Source organism: Dreissena polymorpha, chromosome 6, assembly GCF_020536995.1.
Source record: "Dreissena polymorpha isolate Duluth1 chromosome 6, UMN_Dpol_1.0, whole genome shotgun sequence".
NCBI classification, from domain to species: domain Eukaryota; kingdom Metazoa; phylum Mollusca; class Bivalvia; order Myida; family Dreissenidae; genus Dreissena; species Dreissena polymorpha.
Genome location: NC_068360.1, coordinates 77855353 through 77878148, shown reverse-complemented (window position 1 = coordinate 77878148; position 22796 = coordinate 77855353). Strand labels below are relative to the sequence as shown.

The 22796-nt window shown below is 37.5% G+C and overlaps 1 protein-coding gene and 1 long non-coding RNA gene across 6 annotated transcripts in view; both read left to right on the top strand.

Annotated features, from left to right (window-relative positions):
* The window catches only part of LOC127834119 (serine-rich adhesin for platelets-like), a 72661-nt gene that overhangs the window by 30494 nt on the left and 19371 nt on the right, over positions 1-22796 (top strand). Inside the window, exons 9-16 of the mRNA XM_052359738.1 lie at positions 853-1008; positions 3336-3490; positions 5371-6255; positions 7341-7478; positions 12831-13021; positions 14034-14158; positions 15007-15123; positions 19390-19819. Of these exons, the coding sequence (XP_052215698.1) occupies positions 853-1008; positions 3336-3490; positions 5371-6255; positions 7341-7478; positions 12831-13021; positions 14034-14158; positions 15007-15123; positions 19390-19819 (2197 nt within the window). The remainder of the gene's footprint in view (positions 1-852; positions 1009-3335; positions 3491-5370; positions 6256-7340; positions 7479-12830; positions 13022-14033; positions 14159-15006; positions 15124-19389; positions 19820-22796) is intronic.
* LOC127834120 (uncharacterized) lies at positions 16201-18288 on the top strand. 5 transcript variants are annotated; one of them, XR_008027819.1, is made up of 4 exons: positions 16201-16315; positions 16606-16895; positions 17041-17393; positions 17539-18288. It is a non-coding gene; the product is annotated as an uncharacterized LOC127834120 (long non-coding RNA). The 5 variants fall into 5 exon arrangements; XR_008027820.1 differs by lacking the exon at positions 16201-16315 and adding an exon at positions 16355-16460 and having other exon boundaries at positions 16606-16750; XR_008027818.1 differs by lacking the exon at positions 16201-16315 and adding an exon at positions 16355-16460.

Genomic DNA, 22796 nt, shown 5'->3' with positions numbered 1-22796 from the left:
GACACTACTGATGCAATGACTTCAGTGTTCAATTTTCTGTAGTGTAGCATGAAGCATTGGAACCTTTATAAAGCAGAAAGAAATATTGTCTAATTAAGGGAAAAACACTATTTTCGTACAGCTGTCGGTCATAGAAAACTAAGCAACAATTTGATATTTTGATGACCGTGCTTAAGCAGTTATGGGTTATGGCATTGTGTTTAAAAACTTATTTGTGGTAGAATTTTATCATTCATCTGATAATTTTAAGATATAACTTGCCAATTATATTTACCATGATTTGGTGATGACATGTGCAAGGCTTGTTTCCATCACTCAAAGGTCAAGGACATACTTAAAGGTCAATCTCAAACTATTGGCTTGACTAAGCTTTCCCAGAATACTATTGGTTCACCCTTTAAAGAGGACATGATGCATGTTAGTCCGGAGTTCAAATGTCAAGGTCAAACTCATTTTTTAATAATTTCCAATTAAAATCTTAACAACAGACATGTTGATTCATATTTTTTATATAGATCGTTAATTAATGGAAATAAATAAGGCGTGGTTCTTGAAAAACTGGGTTAAATGCATATATGCGTACAGTGTTATTCAAGATGAGCCTGTGCTGTCTGCACAGGCTATTTAGGAACCACAATTTCAGTATAGACTGAATTTATGCGTGGTAGAAATTTCATTTTATCAACAAATTCCATTAAAGCAGAAAGTGTTGTCCCTGATTTGCCTGTGCTGAACAAGGCTCTTCTTTGTGAAAACAAGTTAAGGCAGAATGTGTCGCCACAACATGGAATGCACAGGCTAATTGGGGACAACACTTTACAAATATGCATTAATCATAATATTTCATTGCAGGAGCTGCAGAGACAGAAGTTAGAATACGAGAGTAAGAAGAAGATCGCTGAACAGTTACGTATCCAACACGAAGAACAGGAGGAAAGGGAGAGGAGGAGACTGGCCGCCCAGAGAGTACAGGAGGAGCAGCAGGCACTGCTCAGTAGGCAGAGAGAGGTACATTTGGAACATAAAAACCTGTTTGCTACCGTATAAACCCACTCAAAAGCAAAGTGAAAATGGCTGCGTGAACTAGCGTAAATTCAGAACAGCCTGGAGTATAGTTATGTTCAGGTTTTATGCTGTTTGCTGCACAGCAGTATTTAAGGGTTGGAAATGAAGCATTTAAAACTTGAATCTTGAAAGAAAGGTCTTTAATTTAGTTTTATTTTCGAAGAGACTGCAGACGCCTACAAATTCATGTCTGACTTGGAAATGGTTAACCAGGTTTCAAACAAAGGCAAAAAAGCCTGGTTATTAGTTCAGGGTATGGCGGCAGGGTTGTTAGCGGCCCAATAGGTGGTTCACGGTTGATAATTTCATTTTTCATTGACCAGAAAAATCGTGAAACTTAAAATATAGCAAGCTCTCATTGAGACCTAGCTTAGGCTTCTCATGGTACATGGGTCCAGTCTGGTCAAGGTCATTGATAATAGAAAGGTTTGAAGGGTGTTAATGCACTGAAATTTTTTGTCTGGTTAACAATCATGCAGACATTGCTTTGAATTGATTTTTTGGCCAGCGTTGTTATAGTCAGAGTTTTTTTTCCACTTTTTGGGAAGATAGCCCATGGCTTTGGAATTGGGAATTTTATCGGCATTTTCATGAAATTGGGAAAATAAATTCATTAGCCTTTTTTTCCACACGAAAAGTCCACTAATTAGGGAAATACTAAATTTGATATAACACTTTATAATCATTAAAATTCAAAGAACAAAATCATAAAATACTTTGTTAGATGTAATTGAATTAAAATTGAGATAAAATACGCATAAGACACTTCTTTCTAAAAAAAAAATATTTTTTTTTTTTTTGGGAAATTGGGAATTTTTTGCCACATTTTGGAAAAAAAAGTATACTTTTTGGGATTGGGAACATAGCTGAATTTCGGCTATAAAATCGGGCCAAAAAACCCCCTGATAGTTAACATTACTGTTGCTAAAGATATAAAAATGGCCAATGGGAGGTTTCCAGTTAATAACAAGTTTGCATTAACTTGATGAAACTTTGGATAAAGCAAGATAACATGCAGACCTAGCTTCAGCTAATTATCCCCCGCCAGAGGCGGAGGGATATTGTTTTGGCGTTGTCCATCCGTCCACAACACTTTTGTGTCCGGAGCCATATCTTGGAAGTGCTTTTGCGGATTTCATTGAAATTTGGTATGAGTATATATATGGATAAGAGGATGATGCCTGCCAAATGGCATTGTAAACCATCTGTTTATAACGGAGTTATGGCCCTTTTATCTTGAAAAAATGCTTTTTTTGTGTCCGGAGGCATATCTTGGAAAAGCTTTGGGGGATTTCATTGAAACTTGGTATGAGTACATATATAATGGATAAGAGAATGATGCACGCCAAATGGCATTGTACGCCATTGGATAATAACGGAGTTATGGCCCTTTGTATCTTGAAAAAATGCTTTTTTGAGTGTTAAATATAACACTTTTGTGTCCAGAAGCATATTGGCGGGGGATATCAAGTCACTGAATTTGCTTGTATTAAGGTCTTATTGGGTCAAGGTCATTTGTACTAAAAATAGAGAACAGTTTCATCCTAGCCTTTATAACTAAAGTTTGGAGGGAAGAATTGTTTTTTTTGTGTGTTTACAAAGCTTTCTAAGTCTAGGATTGTATTTGGGGCCTGTCTGGTAAAGGCCAAGGTCACTGTAACTGTATGTAAAAAAATTTGTATCTACTCAATTATTTGAGTTTGAATTATGATTATGTGCTAAAAATGTGTGCTTAGATAGATTACTTGCTGACCTAGCTTTGGATTGCAGAATTTTTAACCAGGTTTTCAATGAAGTTGAAAATTCTGGTTATAATAAGTTATGGCGGTCAAGTGGCTTCTAACTGGTGTTATACAGTCAATAACTTTAGGTTTTGATTGAACAATTTTAATGACATTTTGGATGTAGCAAGCTTGCTAATAGGACAGCGAAAAAAGTGGGTGGGTGGACAGACATTGCAATGTTTTTAACAATTTGTGTTAAAAGGTTTGGATTCCAGTCATATTTCCTAAACTTGTTTGCCAATCTTCATGAACATTTACATTTTGTTGGAGGTTCCTCTATCAACCATTTGCATATGGGTGTGCTTGATTGCAAAATTTGGCCAAATATGTAAAAATGCATATAATTATTTGAACGTTTTGTTTTACATTTAGTACAATGTATGAAACATTATTATTGGGTGCGAGGGTGGGGGGGGGTATTCTTATTCTTCACTACTGTAAACAGATCTTTTTGTCATAAGCTTGGTTTGATTAATTCTCCACCAGGTAAAAGAATCAAAACCGCCTGAAGCCTATTACTCTCCAGAAGTTTCATCAAGGAATGCCATGGACGCACATCAGCCCGACATTGGGCAGGCTCCTGTCCCATCTCCTGATATATCTCACAACAGGGACGGGCTGGCGCACAGGAATGAGACCAAGTTAGTGTTTTGTATACTTGAGCCGCACTCTGGCAATACGGGGCTTAATGCATGTGCGTATAATGTCATCCACACAGGCTTAATAGGGATGACACTTGCCAACTTCATGGAATATTTTATTTAAACAAACAATCTTCTAAGCGTAAATCCAGTTGAAGCGGAAAGTGTTGGCCCTCATTAGCCTGTGCATACTACGGAGGCTAATCCGGGACAACACTTTAACCCTTTAAGTGCGGGAACCGAAGTTTGAAGGCCTTTGCAAACAGTTTGGATCCAGATGAGACGCCACAGAACGTGGCGTCTCATTAGGATCCAAACTGTTTGCTATTCTGATAGTATTCTTTGAAAAAAAATCGAAGAAAATGCTTATTTTAGAAATTCAGGAGACGACATTTTAGCAGACGACAAATTTCCCAGCATGCAAAGGGTTAAACACATGCGTTAAGTTCTGGTTTCCCAGTGCAAATCTGATATGTATTTGGTGCTTATCAACATGACCCTTCTTAGAAAGAATGTAAAAACCTTTTGCAAGTTTGCTTTTTGTTTCTTTACTTTTTGGTTTTAATAATAATCATACAAAGATTTTGCTAACTTAAACCTGAAGAATAGTGGAAGCTTGAATGATCAAAGTACAGTCTAAACCAATTTTCTCAATTGTAAGTATGAAATAACTGGGGCCAAGTACTGACATGATATGTGACTTGCAGAATATTGGATTTTCATTATTCAATTGAATCTATGATTCAGTTTTCCGAAATGACGCACATCCTTACCAAAGAACTGTTCCTGATTTCCACAAATACGCTTCCAAATGATATCCTATTTCCTATATGCATTATTAAGATAATCTGAAATAGCTGTACCTTGAAAGTTATGTTTCCATCTAACAGCATGACAATTTTCTTGGAGAATATGCTTTTATTACATCTTGAAAACATACTTTTATTTTCACTTTAAGGAAATGAAATCCAGTGCATTTGTTAGTGAATCTTAGATTTCTACCTGTGTATTGCATGTTGTTTTCAGTGGGCAGGTTGTATGTGTTTCCTTAGACATAATAGTGGTTGGTTTGACTTGACTAGACTTGGCTTGAGTTCTTAACATGTTTGCAACTCACAAAACATTGCAGCAGATTGAATTTTAGAACACTTTATTACAACCATTTGTGTGTTTACGCTTTATTACAAAAAAATAATGGTTATTTCAATCTTATTGCATCAACTTGTTTTTTAAGTGTTTTAATTTCCTGCACTGACTATTATACATTGGCAACCCTCACATTTTCCGACAGTTTTGCTGCCTCTTAAAACTGTTTCTTATCTTCATTAATTCCCCAACCAAAGGTGGATTAAAGAAGTACATGGATACAAAAATCACACTTCCATCAGAGAAATCTGTCCTTTCTTACCAGAGTTCATCATATCAATTTTTTCTAGATCTCAGCAAGTATGTGCTTATAAAATTTGTATAGCTTTTGTTTTTCGTTTTTATGGTGTACCTGCAATCGAGGATAAATTACAAAATTCCTAATTGTTGTCCAAACAAATTCACACAAAAATGTTGCTTCAATTTTGTTTCAAAAGTTCATTTTCTGCACACAATTAAAATTAGCACTGAAACTGAATATTTCAGCCAAAGCGCATTTAAAAGAATATTTAGATTAATAACTACGCAATGAAAAAGACCAATAATTACCAATCTGATGATTTCATAACGAGAATGTTCCCAATTTCAAGATTTGTTCACGCTAATATTCCCAAATTGGCATGGTACCAGTACTTTTCCTGATTGAGCAATAAAGACCGCTGAGAAACAATGTTTTGTGAGTCTGGGTGTGCTGCCTTGCATTGTGGGACTTGCATCTTGCCTTGTCATTACAGCTTCTACTATACCTCAAGATCGTCCCAAATAAGCCAGTCCGGTACCGCCAGTCAAGTCTGGCCCCCACCCCCTCAAGACTTGGCCCAGCCCCCAGTTGCACCTGGTAAAGCATGGGCGCCACCCCCAAGGTCACCAGGTCAAAGTTCAACCGCACCAGGGGTTGCGTCAAATGTTCCGAACAAAACCTATCATAATTCAGTCTCATCTGCTTCTAACCAGTTCAAACAAAGGTCCGCCGGCAGAGATGTGCATAATCACAGTGCTGAGAAGTTACATTGGAATCCGTCTGCTGCAAATTCAAATTCACATGGTCAACAAGAGATAAAAATACAGTATATGCAACCAGATCGGACTGCAAACTACTCGTCAAATTTTTCTGGAAATCCCGCTTACAGGAGAGACGATCGGGGTCACGGCCCTTTGTCGCCCTTGGCTGAACAGGAGACTGGCAATTATAGCGCAGGGGATACGGGTTACGACAGAAGATTGGATCAATCAAACATTCATAGACAGAATCCTGGCCCCATGGGGGCTGCACAGAACTCTTATCTGTCTTACAACATTAATGGAAATCAGTATCAAAGTAGGGAAGGGCCCAGACAGCCTGCCCCGTATTCCCATCTGGCATCCGCCTGCAGATATCCCGATTCTGAGACTCAAAGTGCTAACAGCGGCCTGGAGTATAATTCCTCTGGGGATAGCTATAATCAAAGTGCTAGTGATTACCCTGGCTACAAGGGTGTGGATGTCAACAGAAATCAGCGTGGTTACCACGGGAATGGGTCACCTGGTGACCGTGACAACAGCTTCGAAGGTCAAGGTCGCTTTGATCCGCAGTATGACCCTAGTGAGAGGTTATCGGGTGAACATTATGGTGATCGCAGGTAGGGTAATATGATCACATTGTTGGGTCACTATTTGTGGGAACAAAACTTAATGTCCAATGATTTTGTTTTAGATTGTTTGTAAAGAGCTTTAAAATTGTATAAACATGAAAGAGAAAAAGAAATAATGTTTGTATTGTTTTTGGAGATCAGTTCTTCAGATAGACATGTATGTGATTTCACACAAAAAAATTAAGCTTTACGACTTTACAAACATTAAGAGGAAACGGAATTATTATCCCATATTTTGAGAGACTACATGTAGTTCTTCAGATTTGTGTTTCATATAACTTTTGTAAATAGCTTTATTGATAAACATGAAAGAGAAAAAGAAATACTTATCTGATATTTTTTGGAGACTAATTTTCAGATAAGTTTTTTCACATGACTTTGTGTAAAGCTTTAAATTCTATCTGAGAATGTTTAAACACATTTTCTTTCAAAAGAGGCTTGCATGTTATGTGATTTCTTTGTTTAATGTTTTACTCTTTTCTTTTTTGCTGTTCCTACTAACTGTAACAAGATCTGACAGAACTTTGGTTATTTGTTTGTGAATGCTTAGTTTCGTATTCTGTGCAACATTTTCGCATGTTTAGATGGATAAAATAAAATATAGGAATTTTACTAAAAATTTAACACGTGGCCATCTGTATTGCTATCTGTGGAATTAAAATAATAATTTCAATTGAAGATACTTAAAACAAAATAAGTAAAAAACATGAATGTATTTGGTACTTTTTTAATCAGAGATGACACCTTCTTCTTAATCTGGAATTTTACTTACAAGAGACTTCTTTAATTGAAAAATTCCATAAAAGCTGAAAGTGTCCTTCCTGATTATTCTGTGTGACCTGCACAGGCTTATCTTTGATGAATCTTTATGCACATGTGTTTAGCCCAGTTTTTGTTTTGCAGAACGAGGCTGTAATCTTAACATGGATAAATTTCCCAAATGGATAAATTGTCCAAACTGATAAATTGCCCAAAAGATAAATTGGCCAAATTCATAAAATGTCCCCAATGGATTAATTTCCCAAAAGGATACATTTCCCAAACAGATAGACTACCCCAATATTTGTTTACAGGAAGCCACAGTTGAGTTCCTCAGGCAGTTTTAAGGATGAGAGGCCCGTAGGTCAGACAGGTCCCCAGGTGTATAGACGGACGGTGTCTGACTCCAGTACGCGGTTACCGGCATCTAGTCAACCCCTGCCAGTAGCAAAGTGAGTCCTGTTGTTGTCATCATCTGACTGTGCCCCCTTCAGGGAGAGATATTCAATGTCTTCTTTTAACTTTTTCCCCCATAAGAAGCAAAGTGGAAATGGCTTTTGCAACCAGCATAAAACCATAACAGCCTGCGAGTAACTCGCAGACTGTTCAGGTGTTATGCTGTTTGCTGCTCATCAGTATCTAAGGGTTTGAAATGAAGCCTTTAAAATTTGAATCTAGTAAGAAAGGTCTTTAATTCAATTAAACTTTCTAACGGAACACAAATGCGTCAAAATACGTATATAAGTGGTAAAGGGATAAGACATCAAGTAATTCTTCTAACCAGAAAATGTATTCCAATGTGTGGCGAAAAACTTAGTTTTTCATGCACTCAAGCTGAAAATAAGTACAGTCCAACCTGCCCGAGCGATCGCCTGTTAATAGCGACCAACAGTCTATAACTACCACACCAATTTCCTCCCGAACGATTTCACTATATATTGAACCGGCAAATAAAGCCCACCTGCAAACAAAGACCAAAGACCGCCCTTTTACATTCCCAAAAGTCCATTTTGATTGCTTACAACGACCACTGCAATAATAAAAATTAACGATTTTGCAACTTAAAAAAAAAATGGCTGCCATGACGCTGTGATGTCACGTGATACACATCTTACCAGTGGACTCGTCAGTCGCTATAGAGATACTGGCAAGTGACAGTTTATTGCACTCGATAGCAGTTGTTTGTTTATTTAACACGCATTGCTAATTGGTAGTCGCCTGCTTCTTTTATGCATTTGACAGTTTGTCAAAAGTGTAAAAAATTGCCTTTGTATTTAAGTGACTCGCGATTAATGTACTAATTGCCGAAAATATCACAGACAGGTTTGGGGCTTTCATCAACTCATTGCGGAAATTAACGGTTTCATATCAATTACGATGCCTTAAATACAAACATTTTGATAGTCATTCCCTTCTTAAATTTATCCGTAAAAAGACGTTCATAGATTGTAGATAAGTAAATTGTCAGTTCAAGTTAACCATCATGGCTTCCAGGCGTAAGTTCTTGACGTTGGAGAACGCGTTAAGGTCATTAGTTTGTTAGTTAAAGGACACAGTTGTAGACAAGTGGCTAGTGATCTTGGTGTTGGCAAAAATCAAATCCAAAACATTCTGAATTGCATGTGTATATACTTGTATGTCAATAGTTATTTATTCATGTATATGATTAATGAAATAAATAATAAAAACATAAGCGAATGGAAACAATACATATAAAAACAAAACTGTGTTTTCAATCCTTTATTTAATTATACAAGCATAAGTATTCGAACATTTAAACAAAAGAGCACATACATAAATAAGGTACCTGTTAAAAAACTACTAGAATATTTTGCAAAGTTTCAATCGATCCTGGGAATAAAGACCACCTGTGAACAAAGACCACATCAACCAAATCCCTTGAATGGTCTTTATTGACAGGTTAGACTGTAAACAAATTACAGGATTTTTGTCAACTTAGCGTGGTATTTTTTTTAGCTCTCCTGATTGCTCAGGTGAGCTTTTGTGACCAGTCTTTGTCCGTCGTATGTCCGTCTGTCCGTCCGTCCGTAAACATTTGCTCGTAAACACTCTGTAGGCCACATTTCTTGTCCCATCTTCATGAAACTTGGTCAGAAGCTTTGTCCCAATGAAATCTCGGCAGAGTTCGAAACTGGGTTGTGCCGGGTGAAAAACTAGGTCACTAGGTCAAAAAAAAGAGAAACCTTGTAAACACTGTAGAAGTCACATTTCATGCCCAATCTTCATGTAACTTTGTCAAAATGTTTGTCTTAATGATATCTTGGTTGAGTTCAAAAGTGGTTCCGATCCGTTGAAAAACATGGCCGCCAGTGGGCGGGGCAGTTTTCCTTATTTGGCTATAGAGAAACCTTGTAAACACTCTAGAAGTCATAATTTTTGCCCAATCATCATGAAAGTTGGTCAAAACATTGGTTCAATTGATGTCTTGGACGAGTTCGAAAATGGTCCAGATCAGTGAAAAAACATGGCCGCCAGTGGGCAGGGCATTTTTCTCTCTATATATATAGTGAAAACATGTGAACACAGTAAAAGTCACATTTTTGGCCCAGTTTTTCATGAAATTTGCTCAGAACATTTGTTTCCTTGATACGAGAGTTTAGTTCAAAAATGGTTCCAGTCAGTTGAATAACATGGCTGCTGGGAGGGGGGGCAGTTTTCTCATTATGCCCCCCCCCCCTTTCAAAGAAGAGGGGTTATATTGTTTTGCTCATGTCTGTCTGTCCGTCCACCAGATGGTTTCCGGATGATAACTCAAAAGGTCAAGGTCACGATGATCGAAATAGTAAAATGGTTTTCGGATGATAACTCAAGAACGCTTAGGCCTAGGATCATGAAACTTCATAGATACATTGATCATGACTCGCAGATGACCCCTATTGATTTTCAGGTCACTAAGTCAAAGGTCAAGGCAACGGTGACCCAAAGCAGTAAAATGGTTTCCGTATGATAACTCAAGAACGCTTATGCCTAGGATCATGAAATCACATAGATACATTGATCATGACTCGCAGATAATCCCTATTGATTTTCAGGTCACTAGGTCAAAGGTCAAGGTCACGACCTGAAATAGTAAAATGGTTTCCGGATGATAACTCAAGAACGCTTAGGCCTAGGATCATGAAACTTCATAGGTACATTGATCATGACTCGCAGATGACCCCTATTGATTTTCAGGTTACTAGGTCAAAGGTCAAGGTCACGGTGACCCGAAATAGTAAAATGGTTTTCAGATGAAAACTCAAGAACGCTTATGCCTAGGATCATGAAACTTCATAGGTACATTGATCATGACTCGAAGATGACCCCTATTGATTTTCAGGTCACTAGGTCAAAGGACAAGGTCACAATGACCTGAAATAGTAAAATGGTTTCTGGATGATAACTCAAGAATGCTTATGCCTAGGATCATGAAACTTCATAGGTACAATGATCATGACTCACAGATGACCCCTATCGATTTCCAGGTCACTAGGTCAAAGGTCAAGGTCACAGTGACCTGAAATAGTAAAATGGTTTCTTGATGATAACTCAAGAACGCTTATGCCTAGGTTCATGAAACTTCATAGGTATATTGATCATGACTCGCAGATGACCCCTATTGATTATCAGGTCACTAGGTCAAAGGTCAAGGTCACACTGCCAAAAAACGTATTCACACAATGGTTGTCAAGGTCACGGTGACTCAACTGAGAAAAATGGTTTCTGGATGATAACTCAAGAGTGCTTACGCCAAGGATAATGAAACTTCATAGGTACATTGACCATGACTCGCAGATGAAATAATGATGAAACTTGACCAGGATGTTTGTCTGGACAATATCTAAGTCAAGGTTGACATTTGGTAATGATTGAATGAACCGACACCTCTCAGGTGAGCGAACTAGGGCCATCTTGGCCCCCTTGTTTTAAGTGTGGCTGGCTTGCCCATGCCAGGATAATATTATGGGGGGGGGGGAGTTAACCCCTTGGGCAAGTTAACATACAGAGGGGCATTTCTACTTTTATCTTTCTTTTGCAATTGTTAAAAACATTCGAGTCAATATTAATGTTTAAAAGTCAGATGTAAAACTGATTAAGCTTGGCAATTTTCATGTTTGTTCCAATTGAAACTGCATTCTGTCATGTCGTGTGTACAACATTGAAGTCTTTCTATGATGACTCAATATTCAGAAAATTAATAAATGTAGTGTTTTTCCCAGGCCATTTTAGCGTGGCGAAAAGCCACGCCACCCTCAAGGATAGCCACTCTGCCCTTTTCAAAGGCAAATTTCACCACGCGCCCTTATCGATAACATCTTTATTGCCTTATGACCTAACTTGGTCCGCAAAATCAGCGTCCTTGATTGTCTGTGACACTCCGACTGTGCTTGATTTACTCGAGAGACGTCTTATCGACTATATTAATTGAGCAGATTTAATCTATTTCAGTGCTCGATTTATAGGTAGGTCTTACTGACTTCTCCAAAGCTGTGAATTAGTCATGCGTGAATAACCTCGTGTCAGTATCAATTGATAATGCCAGAGGCTATGTTATACCAAGCACACTTTTCGGTCAGCAATGTGTACTCCTCCACGATAAAATCGTTACTTCGGAGACTTTTGATGAAAAACTCGATGTTATTCTCGTGGCAATTGTGCATTGCATGCATTATTCAGTTATATCAAAACATATATTTTTACGCATAATTACATTTAAAAACGCAAACAAATTTATTCTTTATCGTTTTTTCGTTTTTAAGATAATTAGATCTAATTATTGAAATAATTACTGAGACGTATACTAATTTAACAAAATGCGAATCGCGTATACGATTTCATGTTGCTATGCGCACCTGTCGCTTACATCATTTGACATTTTAACAACATGGCAGACTATACAGAATTAAATTGTGACTCTGCAAAAATGGCAAATAACGTCGTAAACGATCGAATTTACGATGGAGGTTATACATTAAGAAGGAATTAATGAAATGTCTGTGATAATCAACGATGCATAAAAATGTTTTAGATAGCAACAACATTATTTATTTATTTGTAATCTGCTCGGTGGATGTATGTCACGGAAACGAGTGTTTGCATATTGTTAGCTATCAATTTACTCGCTATGTTATTTTAAACATCTGGCAAGATTATTGTTAGAAAATGGGATAAGACAAACATGGTTTCATTTATATGTTAGTGGATCTGGGTATAATCAGATTCATATGCATATATTGCTTCTTTATGTTTGTCGTGTTGTACAGTTTTGAAACAGCATGGAACTTAAATGTACATTGCAAGGTAAATATATTAATATAAATCAAAGTAAGTTAAATACATCAATTACCATTAAATGTGCTTATTTATATGTTATTTTTTCCACAACTGCTTCTGATGCGATTACATGTTTCCCCGTAATTCAGGTATTCACAGAACGTTTTTGCTCTTTTTTGCCTAAACTGCGAGCTAAAATGCCCTTTTTGAAAGTAATGCGCCATGCCCCTTTGCACTCCTGGGAAAAACAATGAAATGTAATACACAAATCACCCCCCCCCCCCCCTCTCCCCTGAAAACAATCACTAAAAAACTGTCCAAAGGTCATGAAAACATTCTTGGTGGTTTAATATAAATGTCATTTTAGTAACATTACTGTTTGTATCTACTGTATATGTGGATTAGAAACAAATGCTGACATTGCTTTTCTTTTCTCTCAGTGGTATAGTGCACATTGAGGCAAAGATTGTACAAAGTATCTTACAGTATTACTTCTGAAGGGTTTAAAAATGATGATTTGTTTTCCTCAGTGGTATAGTGCACATAGAGACGACGGGTAACAGCAGTGGGTCCTCCCCGAGTACCCTGACCCCTGGGGACAGTGGCCCCACCCCGTCCCTGCAGTCCCCCGTCTCTCACCCTGCCCCCTATGTGCTACAGAATGGCCCCACGGTCACGGACACCCACATGGACCAGCAGATATCACAACCACCTGGCATAGGTAATACAAGGGTCTTATTATTTGTATCTATTTATATTGTGAACAGTTTCATTTAAGATCAAGATTTTTTGTTTCATGTTAGCTCCCTAGTGCAAAATATTTTGTGGGCAATTACACCTTCCTTGATATTATTGAGACCAATTTTTATACCTTATTGGATTCACATGATGGAAAATTTGTCAAAAATTTGAATTGTGGTTGTCAGACTCCCATATGAAGTACTTGTTTACTGCGTTAATCATAGTTGTCATTATATGAAAATCTTCTGGGAAGTCTAGGCTTAATGCATGTGAGTTAACTCTTTCAGTGCGGGAACTGAATTTTGAAGGCCTTTGCAAACAGTTTGGATCCAGATGAGACGCCACAGAACGTGGCATCTCATCTGGATCCAAACTGTTTGCTATTCTGATAGTATTCTTTGAAAAAAAAATCGAAGAAATGCTAATTTTATAAATTCAGCAGACGACATTTCAGCAGAAACAAATTTCCCAGCATGCAAAGGGTTAAGTGTTCGCACAGATTAGCCTGTGCAGTCCATACATGCAAATGAGGGACAACACTTTCCGCTTTAACTGGATTTTCTTTTAGAAGAGATGCTTATATACGAGAAATCCAATTAAAAGGAAAATGTTGTCCCGGATTAGCCTGTGCAGATTGCACACTCTAATGTGGGAGGACTCTTTACATGCATTAAGCCCAGTTTTCCCAGAACAAGGCTCATATTATAGGATTTTTCTATGTACATGTTACAATATTAACTTCTTCTCATACAACTTCATTTTTGGAAGGTAAAAATGTCACTGAATATTGTACATATTCCCATGTTATTGCAGTAATCAAAAGACCGAAGGGTCACCAGGGGACCCTGTCTCTTATAAACAAAATTCTAGTCTCTGCGGAAACCGTTGTCCCTGATTTAGCCAGCGCCAGCTTCACAGGCTAATCTGGAAAGACATTCAACGCACCTGCATTAAGCCGTACATGAATCGTATATAACTCCTTGTAATTGTAGTAACCAGGCGACCAAAGGGTTCACCAGGGGACGCAGTAAGCACAGGGGTCACAGCACCACAGCGTGGGGTCAAGCCTTCCCCTCAGGGTCATCATCCCGGAACTGGGGCTGGGAGAGGGGCCAGTGTATGCATGACTTAAAGAGAATTTGTACAATTGTGTTTGTGAACATAATTTTGAATTTGTACAATATAATATGTTCACATGATTTTGAATTTGTACAATTTGTTTGTTCACATGATTGTGAATTTGTACACTTTTTGTTCTCATGATTTTGTATAATTGCAATTTTGTTTCTTCACATGAAAGACCTAGTTGTTCAAAATTTTAACGATGGTTAAATTTTGCAGGTTTAATATTTTGGGGAAATGTGTCTTTTCTTCTCTGGCAAAAACTTTGCTGTTGCAACCATTATCTATAGAAATGGTTGCTACTTCTGGTTTATCCTAGACAGTGATAAATTAACTTTTTCAACAACAAGGGGCTTGATCCATGATGCTTGTATAGAAATTTTAACCAAAATCATTTTTCAGGGAAATATTCAAATACAACTGTAACAGATTAACCTTATCATTTTGGTATTAAAAACGGTTGAATTTATATTGCTTTCCAAAATAAGTAATTGCACACCGTCTGAGAGCCTAGTAATCATTTGGTGTAGTTTAATTAATGTGGTTTGCCGATCAGGAAATGCAAGATCCTTAGTCAATGGAATAGGTCACAATTCAAGTTCAAAGGTCATGAGTTTTCAAGTTCACAATTCAATGTGAAAGGTCATGACTTTTCAAGGTTGTGATTCAAGGTGGAAGTTCATGACTTCAAGGTTGTACTTCAAGGTGGAAGGTCATAAGTATTCATGTCCCTGACAAGCATATGGTTTCTGGATGCCTCTTTAAAATCATTTAACAAGGATTTTTGTAGCACATTTCCCCTCTGGTATATCATCTCACTATTGTGACAACTTTGTCTTACAGGATGGTGAACACAGACTATCAAACAGCAGCGTGAAATCCCAGGACAGTCTCAAACCAAAGACGGAGTCTCGACTAAGGTCCATACAGAAAGATGGCGTTCATGACCTTGTCAACAGGGTATGTACACTGTATAAGGCTGGCTCTGTGCAAAGGAGACTTAATGCATGTGCGTAAAGTGTCGTTCCAAATTAGCATGTGCAATTCACAAAGTCTTATCATGAACGACAAATAGACCAGGGGTCGTATTCCAGAAGCATCGTAAGTTAAATTTTATTCTTATTCTTAAATTGGGAAATTTTCTTATGTGTTTCATTTCCCATTGCAATAGTTTGGCATCAAGAATTACATCAAAATAACATCATTATGTCAATGTTATTTTAGGAATACCAAAAGAAACACGTGATTCCTTATCTAGTAAAGAAATACAAAACATGGTAGTTTTGAACTTAAGTGAAATTATTTAAGAAATGACTTAAGATGTTTCTGGAATACCACCCCTGATTTTTGTTTAGAAGACACTTCCTTAAAATGCAACAATTCCTTTAAAGCATAATTTGATTAGCTTGTGGAGTTTGCACAGGCTTATCTGGGACGCCACTTAATGCACATCCATTAAGCCCCATTTTCTCTTAGAAGAGCCCATGTGTACCAAATTAAGATTTGTTTATCTTCATGGTATCTCGATGTACACTATATGCTGCTTTGTCAATTGTATGGTAGGGTGCTCCCAAAAATATGAAAGTATCAAGATATTGTTCTCCAACCCTAAAACATTACTATATGCAATATTGGGTGATTGCTTCTATCAGTATATGCCTATATATGTCTATAAGCGTTAAGCAAGTCCTAAATGATGTTATTTTTTAGCCATTTTTTTTTACAGCTTTTCTCTTCCTAGCATCATGTAAAGGAGGGTTGGAGAACACTATCCTGATACTTTCATACTTATGGAAGCATCTTAATGTAGGGCATTAATTTATCAGTAAATTATGCAGGAATATATTGACACAATACTAAGTCCATGTCGATACAGTATATATGCAGATAAAAGGTAGATTGTAAAATTCAACTATAATGACAGTATTAATATAATTGTAATAAATAATGGTTCATTATGCCCCCTTCGAAAAAGAGGGGGTATATTGCTTTGCTCATGTCGGTCGGTCGGTATGTCGGTCTGTCCACCAGGAGGTTGTCGGATGATAACTCAAGAACGCATACGCCTATGATCATGAAACTTCATAGGTAGATTGATCATGACTCGTAGATGACCCCTATTGATTTTGAGGTCACTAGGTCAAAGGTCAAGGTCACGGTGACCCGAAATAGTAAAAAGGTTTCCGGATGATAACTCAAGAACGCATACGCCTAGGATCATGAAACTTCATGGGTAGATTGATCATGACTTGCAGATGACCCCTATTGATTTTGAGGTCACTAGGTCAAAGGTCAAGGTCACGGTGACCCGAAATAGTAAAATGGTTTCCGGATGATAACTCAAGAATGCATACGCCTAGGATCATGAAACTTCATGGGTAGATTGATCATGACTCGCAGATGACCCCTATTGATTTTGAGCTCACTAGGTCAAAGTACAAGGTCACGGTGACCCGAAATAGTAAAATGGTTTCCGGATGATAACTCAAGAATGCATACGCCTAGGATCATGAAACTTCATGGGTAGATTGATCAAGACTCGCAGATGACCCCTATTGATTTTGAGGTCACTAGGTCAAAGGTCAAGGTCACAGTGACCCGAAATAGTAAAATGGTTTTCGGATGATAACTCAAGAACGCATACGCCTAGGATCATGAAACTTCATGGGTAGATTGATCATGACTTGCAGATGACCCCTATTGATTTTGAGGTCACTAGGTCAAAGGTCAAGGTCACGGTGACCCGAAATAGTAAAATGGTTTCCGGATGATAACCCAAGAACGCATACGCCTAGGATCATGAAACTTCATGGGTAGATTGATCATGACTTGCAGATGACCCCTATTGATTTTGAGGTCACTAGGTCGTAGGTCAAGGTCACGGTGACCCGAAATAGTAAAATGGTTTCCGGATGATAACTCAAGAATGCATACGCCTAGGATCATGAAACTTCATGGGTAGATTGATCAAGACTCGCAGATGACCCCTATTGATTTTGAGGTCACTAGGTCAAAGGTCAAGGTCACGGTGACCCGAAATAGTAAAATGGTTTCCGGATGATAACTCAAGAACGCATACGCCTAGGATCATGAAACTTCATGGGTAGATTGATCATGACTTGCAGATGACCCCTATTGATTTTGAGGTCACTAGGTCAAAGGTCAAGGTCACGGTGACCCGAAATAGTAAAATGGTTTCCGGATGATAACTCAAGAATGCATACGCCTAGGTTCATGAAACTTCATGGGTAGATTGATCAAGACTCGCAGATGACCCCTATTGATTTTGAGGTCACTAGGTCAAAGGTCAAGGTCATGGTGACCAGAAATAGTAAAATGGTTTCAGGATGATAACTCAAGAATGCATACGCCTAGGATCATGAAACTTCATGGGTAGATTGATCATGACTCGCAGATGACCCCTATTGATTTTGAGGTCACAAGGTCAAAGGTCAAGGTCACGGTGACCCGAAATAGTAAAATGATTTTTGGATGATAACTCAAGAACGCTTTTGCCTAGGATCATGACACTTCATAGGTACATTGATCATGACTCGCAGATGACCCCTATTGATTTTCAGGTCACTAGGTCAAAGGTCAAGGTCACAGTGACAAAAAACGTATTCACACAATGGCTGCCACTACAACGGACAGCCCATATTTTATTCTGTTTCCACACTGTCCAGTTAAGAGACTTACAAATTGAATTTTTGACACATGTTCATTCATAATGATGTATAAGCCTTTGTTTTTGTGCCAGTAAATACTATGTTTATGGAAATGACGAGAGAATTTAACATTTAAAAAACCAATGTAATATGATATGGCAACAGGACAGTTGTGATTTGCTGGGTCAATTCTATTTAGCTTGACCATCCAAGATGTTGATAGCTTTGACAAACTGGTGGTCTGAAACATTGAGAAAATGTCACGGTTCACTGACAATAAATCAAACATGTAATTCTTGCTACGCATCTTGCATTTAATTTTGTCAATTCAAATTATACATAAAAATATAATTAATTTTTAATCTGCTTGTTAATTGAAAAACAGCAACACAGTTTGTATGTATAAAACAATGTTAATACATAAATAGGATCAAGCATATTAAAATATCAACTTAGATTTAGTTTCCTTTACTGTACAGGATTTGTAAAGTTAGGTTAATATTTGTGTATTGAACAAAAATAACAACAGTGTAAAGAAAAGTTAATTTGGGGATGTTCTATCCAAACCCTGAGAGTTCAGATTTCCTCAAATGCCAAGTAAAGATTGTAAATTTCAACCCACTCCTCTGGTTAGTTTTCAGAGCGCACATATAATTAACTTTTGAGCTTAATGTCTCATTTGTACATGCATAACTGTATTAACTCCAAACCAACTAGTACAAGTGGTAGGCCAGTATTACATGGACTGGTGTTCACTGTTTACACCATTTCACAACCCCATCTGATACTGGTCAGTATCTTGGCAAGTGGCCAAAGTTGGGAGTGGAATTAATGGTCTATTACATAACTGACTTCTGTGTGTGGTAAACACATGATACTGGTCATGTGGTAAAGTTGCACTTGTATACATTTGCCCAATACACAACACTAGCCTTGGCTATTTTTAATCAGATTGCATTGCTATCTATGGTGGTCATTGACTAGGGGAGTTAACTGCTATAAATAACATGTTTCATTACCATTAATTAATAAATAAAACATTACAAATTGTGTGCATGTTTCACATATTGTCAAATAAGTCAAAATGTGTGAAAGGAATCCAAAAAATCAAAGACTCAATCATATAATGGATATAATTGATTAGTATAGCTCCTGATTGGTTTTTGCACTATTAATTGGATACATTTCACAGGTCATTGACATAAGTGTCATAAATTGTAGACAGAATGTATAGAGAATGTCATCTTAGTATTAATAAGTAAATGATTCCATGATACTTATTGGATTTTATTTCAAGGTCACAGTGACAAAAAACATATTCACACAATGGCTGTCACTACAACGGAGAGCCCATATGGGGGGCATGCATGTTTTACAAACAGCCCTTGTTACTATAGATTCAGCTCCTTTTTTGTATTTAATGACATAATTTTCATAAAGCCTGGGTTAATTAAGCTTTCCTTTCGTCTATGATTAGCCTTTTTCTGACGATACTTATGCACAAGCATTAAGCCCGGTTTTTCAAACAAACAATTCTTAACTGATCTCATATTTTCAGAGGTCAACCGGCAGCACAAGTAGTGAGGATGACAGGAAGCGGTCCACGCCAACCAGGTCCCTACCTACAGCTACTTCAGTGGCGGCTGCGTCCAAGCGCTCTGGGTCAGGTATGTCCAACTCACCGCGTACAGCAATGACTGCCACATCTCGCACCACAGTCAGCACCACATCCCGTGTAGCTCCCCCAAAAGCCAGCACAACTGGGACCCCAGGAGGCCTGTCTCGTCCAGGGGTAAAACCCGCGTCTGGGGGTCAGACCGGTGGGGCACGCATCATGCCGCCTAACGCCTCTGGGTCCGCCAGGGGTTTGCAGCGTCGGGACTCCACGTCATCGACAACCTCTGTCTCATCCAGTGTTTCGACCGTTTCGACCAAGTCGGCTTCAAAGATAAAAACTAGCTTAGATAAAACCAAACGCTCTGGAACAGGTAGGAAAGCGTGCACAGTTGCCGTTGTTGGGCACTGGCCACACCCGCTTAGTATGCATCCCCCCTGCTGCACGGTGCTTTGGGCTTCTTCTTCAAGGTTGTTTGTTCCATCTGACTTGGGTGTGTTGTTCGTACCTTTCATCATCAATTGATTTTTTACACTTAACAATTTTTTATTAAAAACAGCCACTGGAAGAGCTGTGCAAAACAAAACTTTGGAAAATTTAAATACCTTTTTAATTTAAGATATGAATATTAAAGATTAAGTATTCCATAAAATGCTTCTTTGTGATCATTTATTGATTGGTTCTTGTGTAATATTTATGCCCCCCTTCGAAGAAGAGGGGGTATATTGTTTTGCACATGTCGGTCTGTCGGTCGGTCCATCCGTCGGTCCGTCCATCAAATGGTTTCCGGATGATAACTCAAGAAGGCTTATGCCTAGGATCATGAAATTTCATAGGTACATTGATCATGACTCGCAGATGACCCCTTTTTATTTTCAGGTCACTAGGTCAAAGGTCATGGTGACTAGAACCAGTATAATGGTTTCCGGATGATAGCTCAAGAACGCTTACCCCTAGGATCATGAAACTTCATAGGTACATTGATCATGACTTGCAGATGACCCCTATTGATTTTCAGGTCACTTGGTCAAAGGTCAAGGTCACAGTGACTCGAAGCAGTAAAATGGTTTCCTGATGATAACTCAAGAATAATTAGGCCTAGGATCATGAAACTTCATAGGTAAATTGATCATGACTTGCAGGTGACCCCTATTGATTTTCAGGTCACTAGGTCAAAGGTCACGGTGACTTGACACAGTAAAATGGTTTCCGGATAATAACTCTTGAAAGCTTACGCCTAGGATCATCAAACTTCATAGGTACATTGATCATGACCCCTATTAATTTTCAGGCCACTTGGTCAAAGGTCAAGGTCACAGTGACTCAAAACAGTAAAATGGTTTCCTGATGATAACTCAAGAATAATTAGGCCTAGGATCATGAAACTTCATAGGTACATTGATCATGACTCGCAGATGACTCCTATTGATTTTCAGGTCACTAGGTCAAAGGTCAAGGTCACGGTGACTCGACACAGTAAAATCGTTTCCGGATGATAACTCAAGAACGTTTATGCCTAGGATCATGAAACTTCATAGGTACATTGATCATGACTGGCAGATGACCCCTATTGATTTTCAAGTCACTAGGTCAAAGGTCAAGGTCACAGTAACAAAAAATGTTTTCACACAATGGCTGTCACTACAACTGACAGCCCAAATGGGGGGCATGCATGTTTTACAAAAAGCACTTGTTAATTTTTTTTTCAATAAAATGCTTTTGTTTTTTGTTCAAAATAGCCTTTTCCAATGGGATATTTTCCTCATTTTTTTCTTGATGGGAAAGAATTCCCATTGAGTTTCGGAGTTTTTAAATTGTGTTTTTAAGTGTCATTTAAGGACTAGATAATTGTTTTATGCAGAAAATCAGCACAAATATTTTTTTACGTTTAAAATGGAACTAAGCATAAACAAGCCTATTATTTAAAAAGTATCCTAAAGGGATTTTTTCCCATGCAGAACGTGGAAAAAAAACATGGGGAAAAGCGAAAAAATGTAATGGGAAAACAAAAATTTCTTGTGAAAATGTAAACATTTTTCGGGAAGGCCAAATGTGCGCATATAATTGGTGAAAACCAAGCACATTTTTCAAAGCAAAAATAATAAATAAGTTATAAAAAAATAAGCCTTTTCTTGCATACTTTTTCTCTGACACTAATACCAAACTTCAAGAAAGGGGTAATTAAGTTTGGGCAAAATGGGTTTTGATTTAATTTTTTTCTGTGGCGGTTTTAGGTTACATTGTGAGGAAATTGTGGAATACTGACAACTTTAGATTGTTGTTATAAACATGTGCTGATTTGCAAAAATGGTTTTGTAAAGATGAATTCTTAATTGTGTATTTGCTTTGCAATCATTTTGCTAGTGGCCAGCTAATTTCTTATGAATTGTTCAAATCGTCAATGGTACTGAAAAATGTATAGCAAAATAATCTTGTTCTGACAGTTTTCTTTGAAATCCATTGGCTTCGGAAATTACTATTCTGTGGTGTTAAGTGAGATTTTTTAAAAAGACATTTTTTGCATGATTATTTAACAAAGAAAAGGATTTGAGCTAACCTCTTACGTGCTAGTTAGTAACCTGTGCATTTTAAGTCCTGATCTTTGCATGGGAGACAGGTCTTGGCAATCGGTTGACCTTTAGTAGGTCAGATCTTTGTATTCCAGACCATAAAAATCTCATCAGGTTTATTTCTCATATACATGTTTTATTTGGCCTGAATAATTCAAAAGCATGCATCAGGGTGATGATTCTTATCATATTTATGCATGCAAACCATAATATGAACTCAGATTTTTTTTAATTTATAAAATCTTTTCTTTCTTAGTCTAGTCCATTACTAAACAAATGTAACTGCCTATATTTTTCTAATATTCACACTTTGTGTTAAATCTTCGTCACTTAGTTATTGATGTTTATTTTTTAACCATATTTGAAATTTGTTCAGTATATATAATACATGTAATGTAACATAGTTTATGTCAGTTATTTCTCAATGGCATAGATGCAATCAAAGTTTTGTTTCAGATGTATTAATCATGGTATTAATGGTTATACAATTAATTTAACTGAGCAAACTCCTCGTCATCAAAGAACATTTAGTTTCCTCCATGAACCTATCTGGAATTTGTATGGGAAATGACAATTTCATTATCATGGAATCATAGGTTATTTACAAAAAATATATGAGGGTTACTTTGGTGTTTTTTATCTCAGTCCCTTCTTGTTTTATCTGTATTCTGGTCTGGGCATTCACAATTGCCACTTTAATGCCAGAACGCCAGATTGCCAGATACATCATATAATAGTTCCCTTGAGTTATGTAATGATAGCTTTCAAAACAATAAGTGA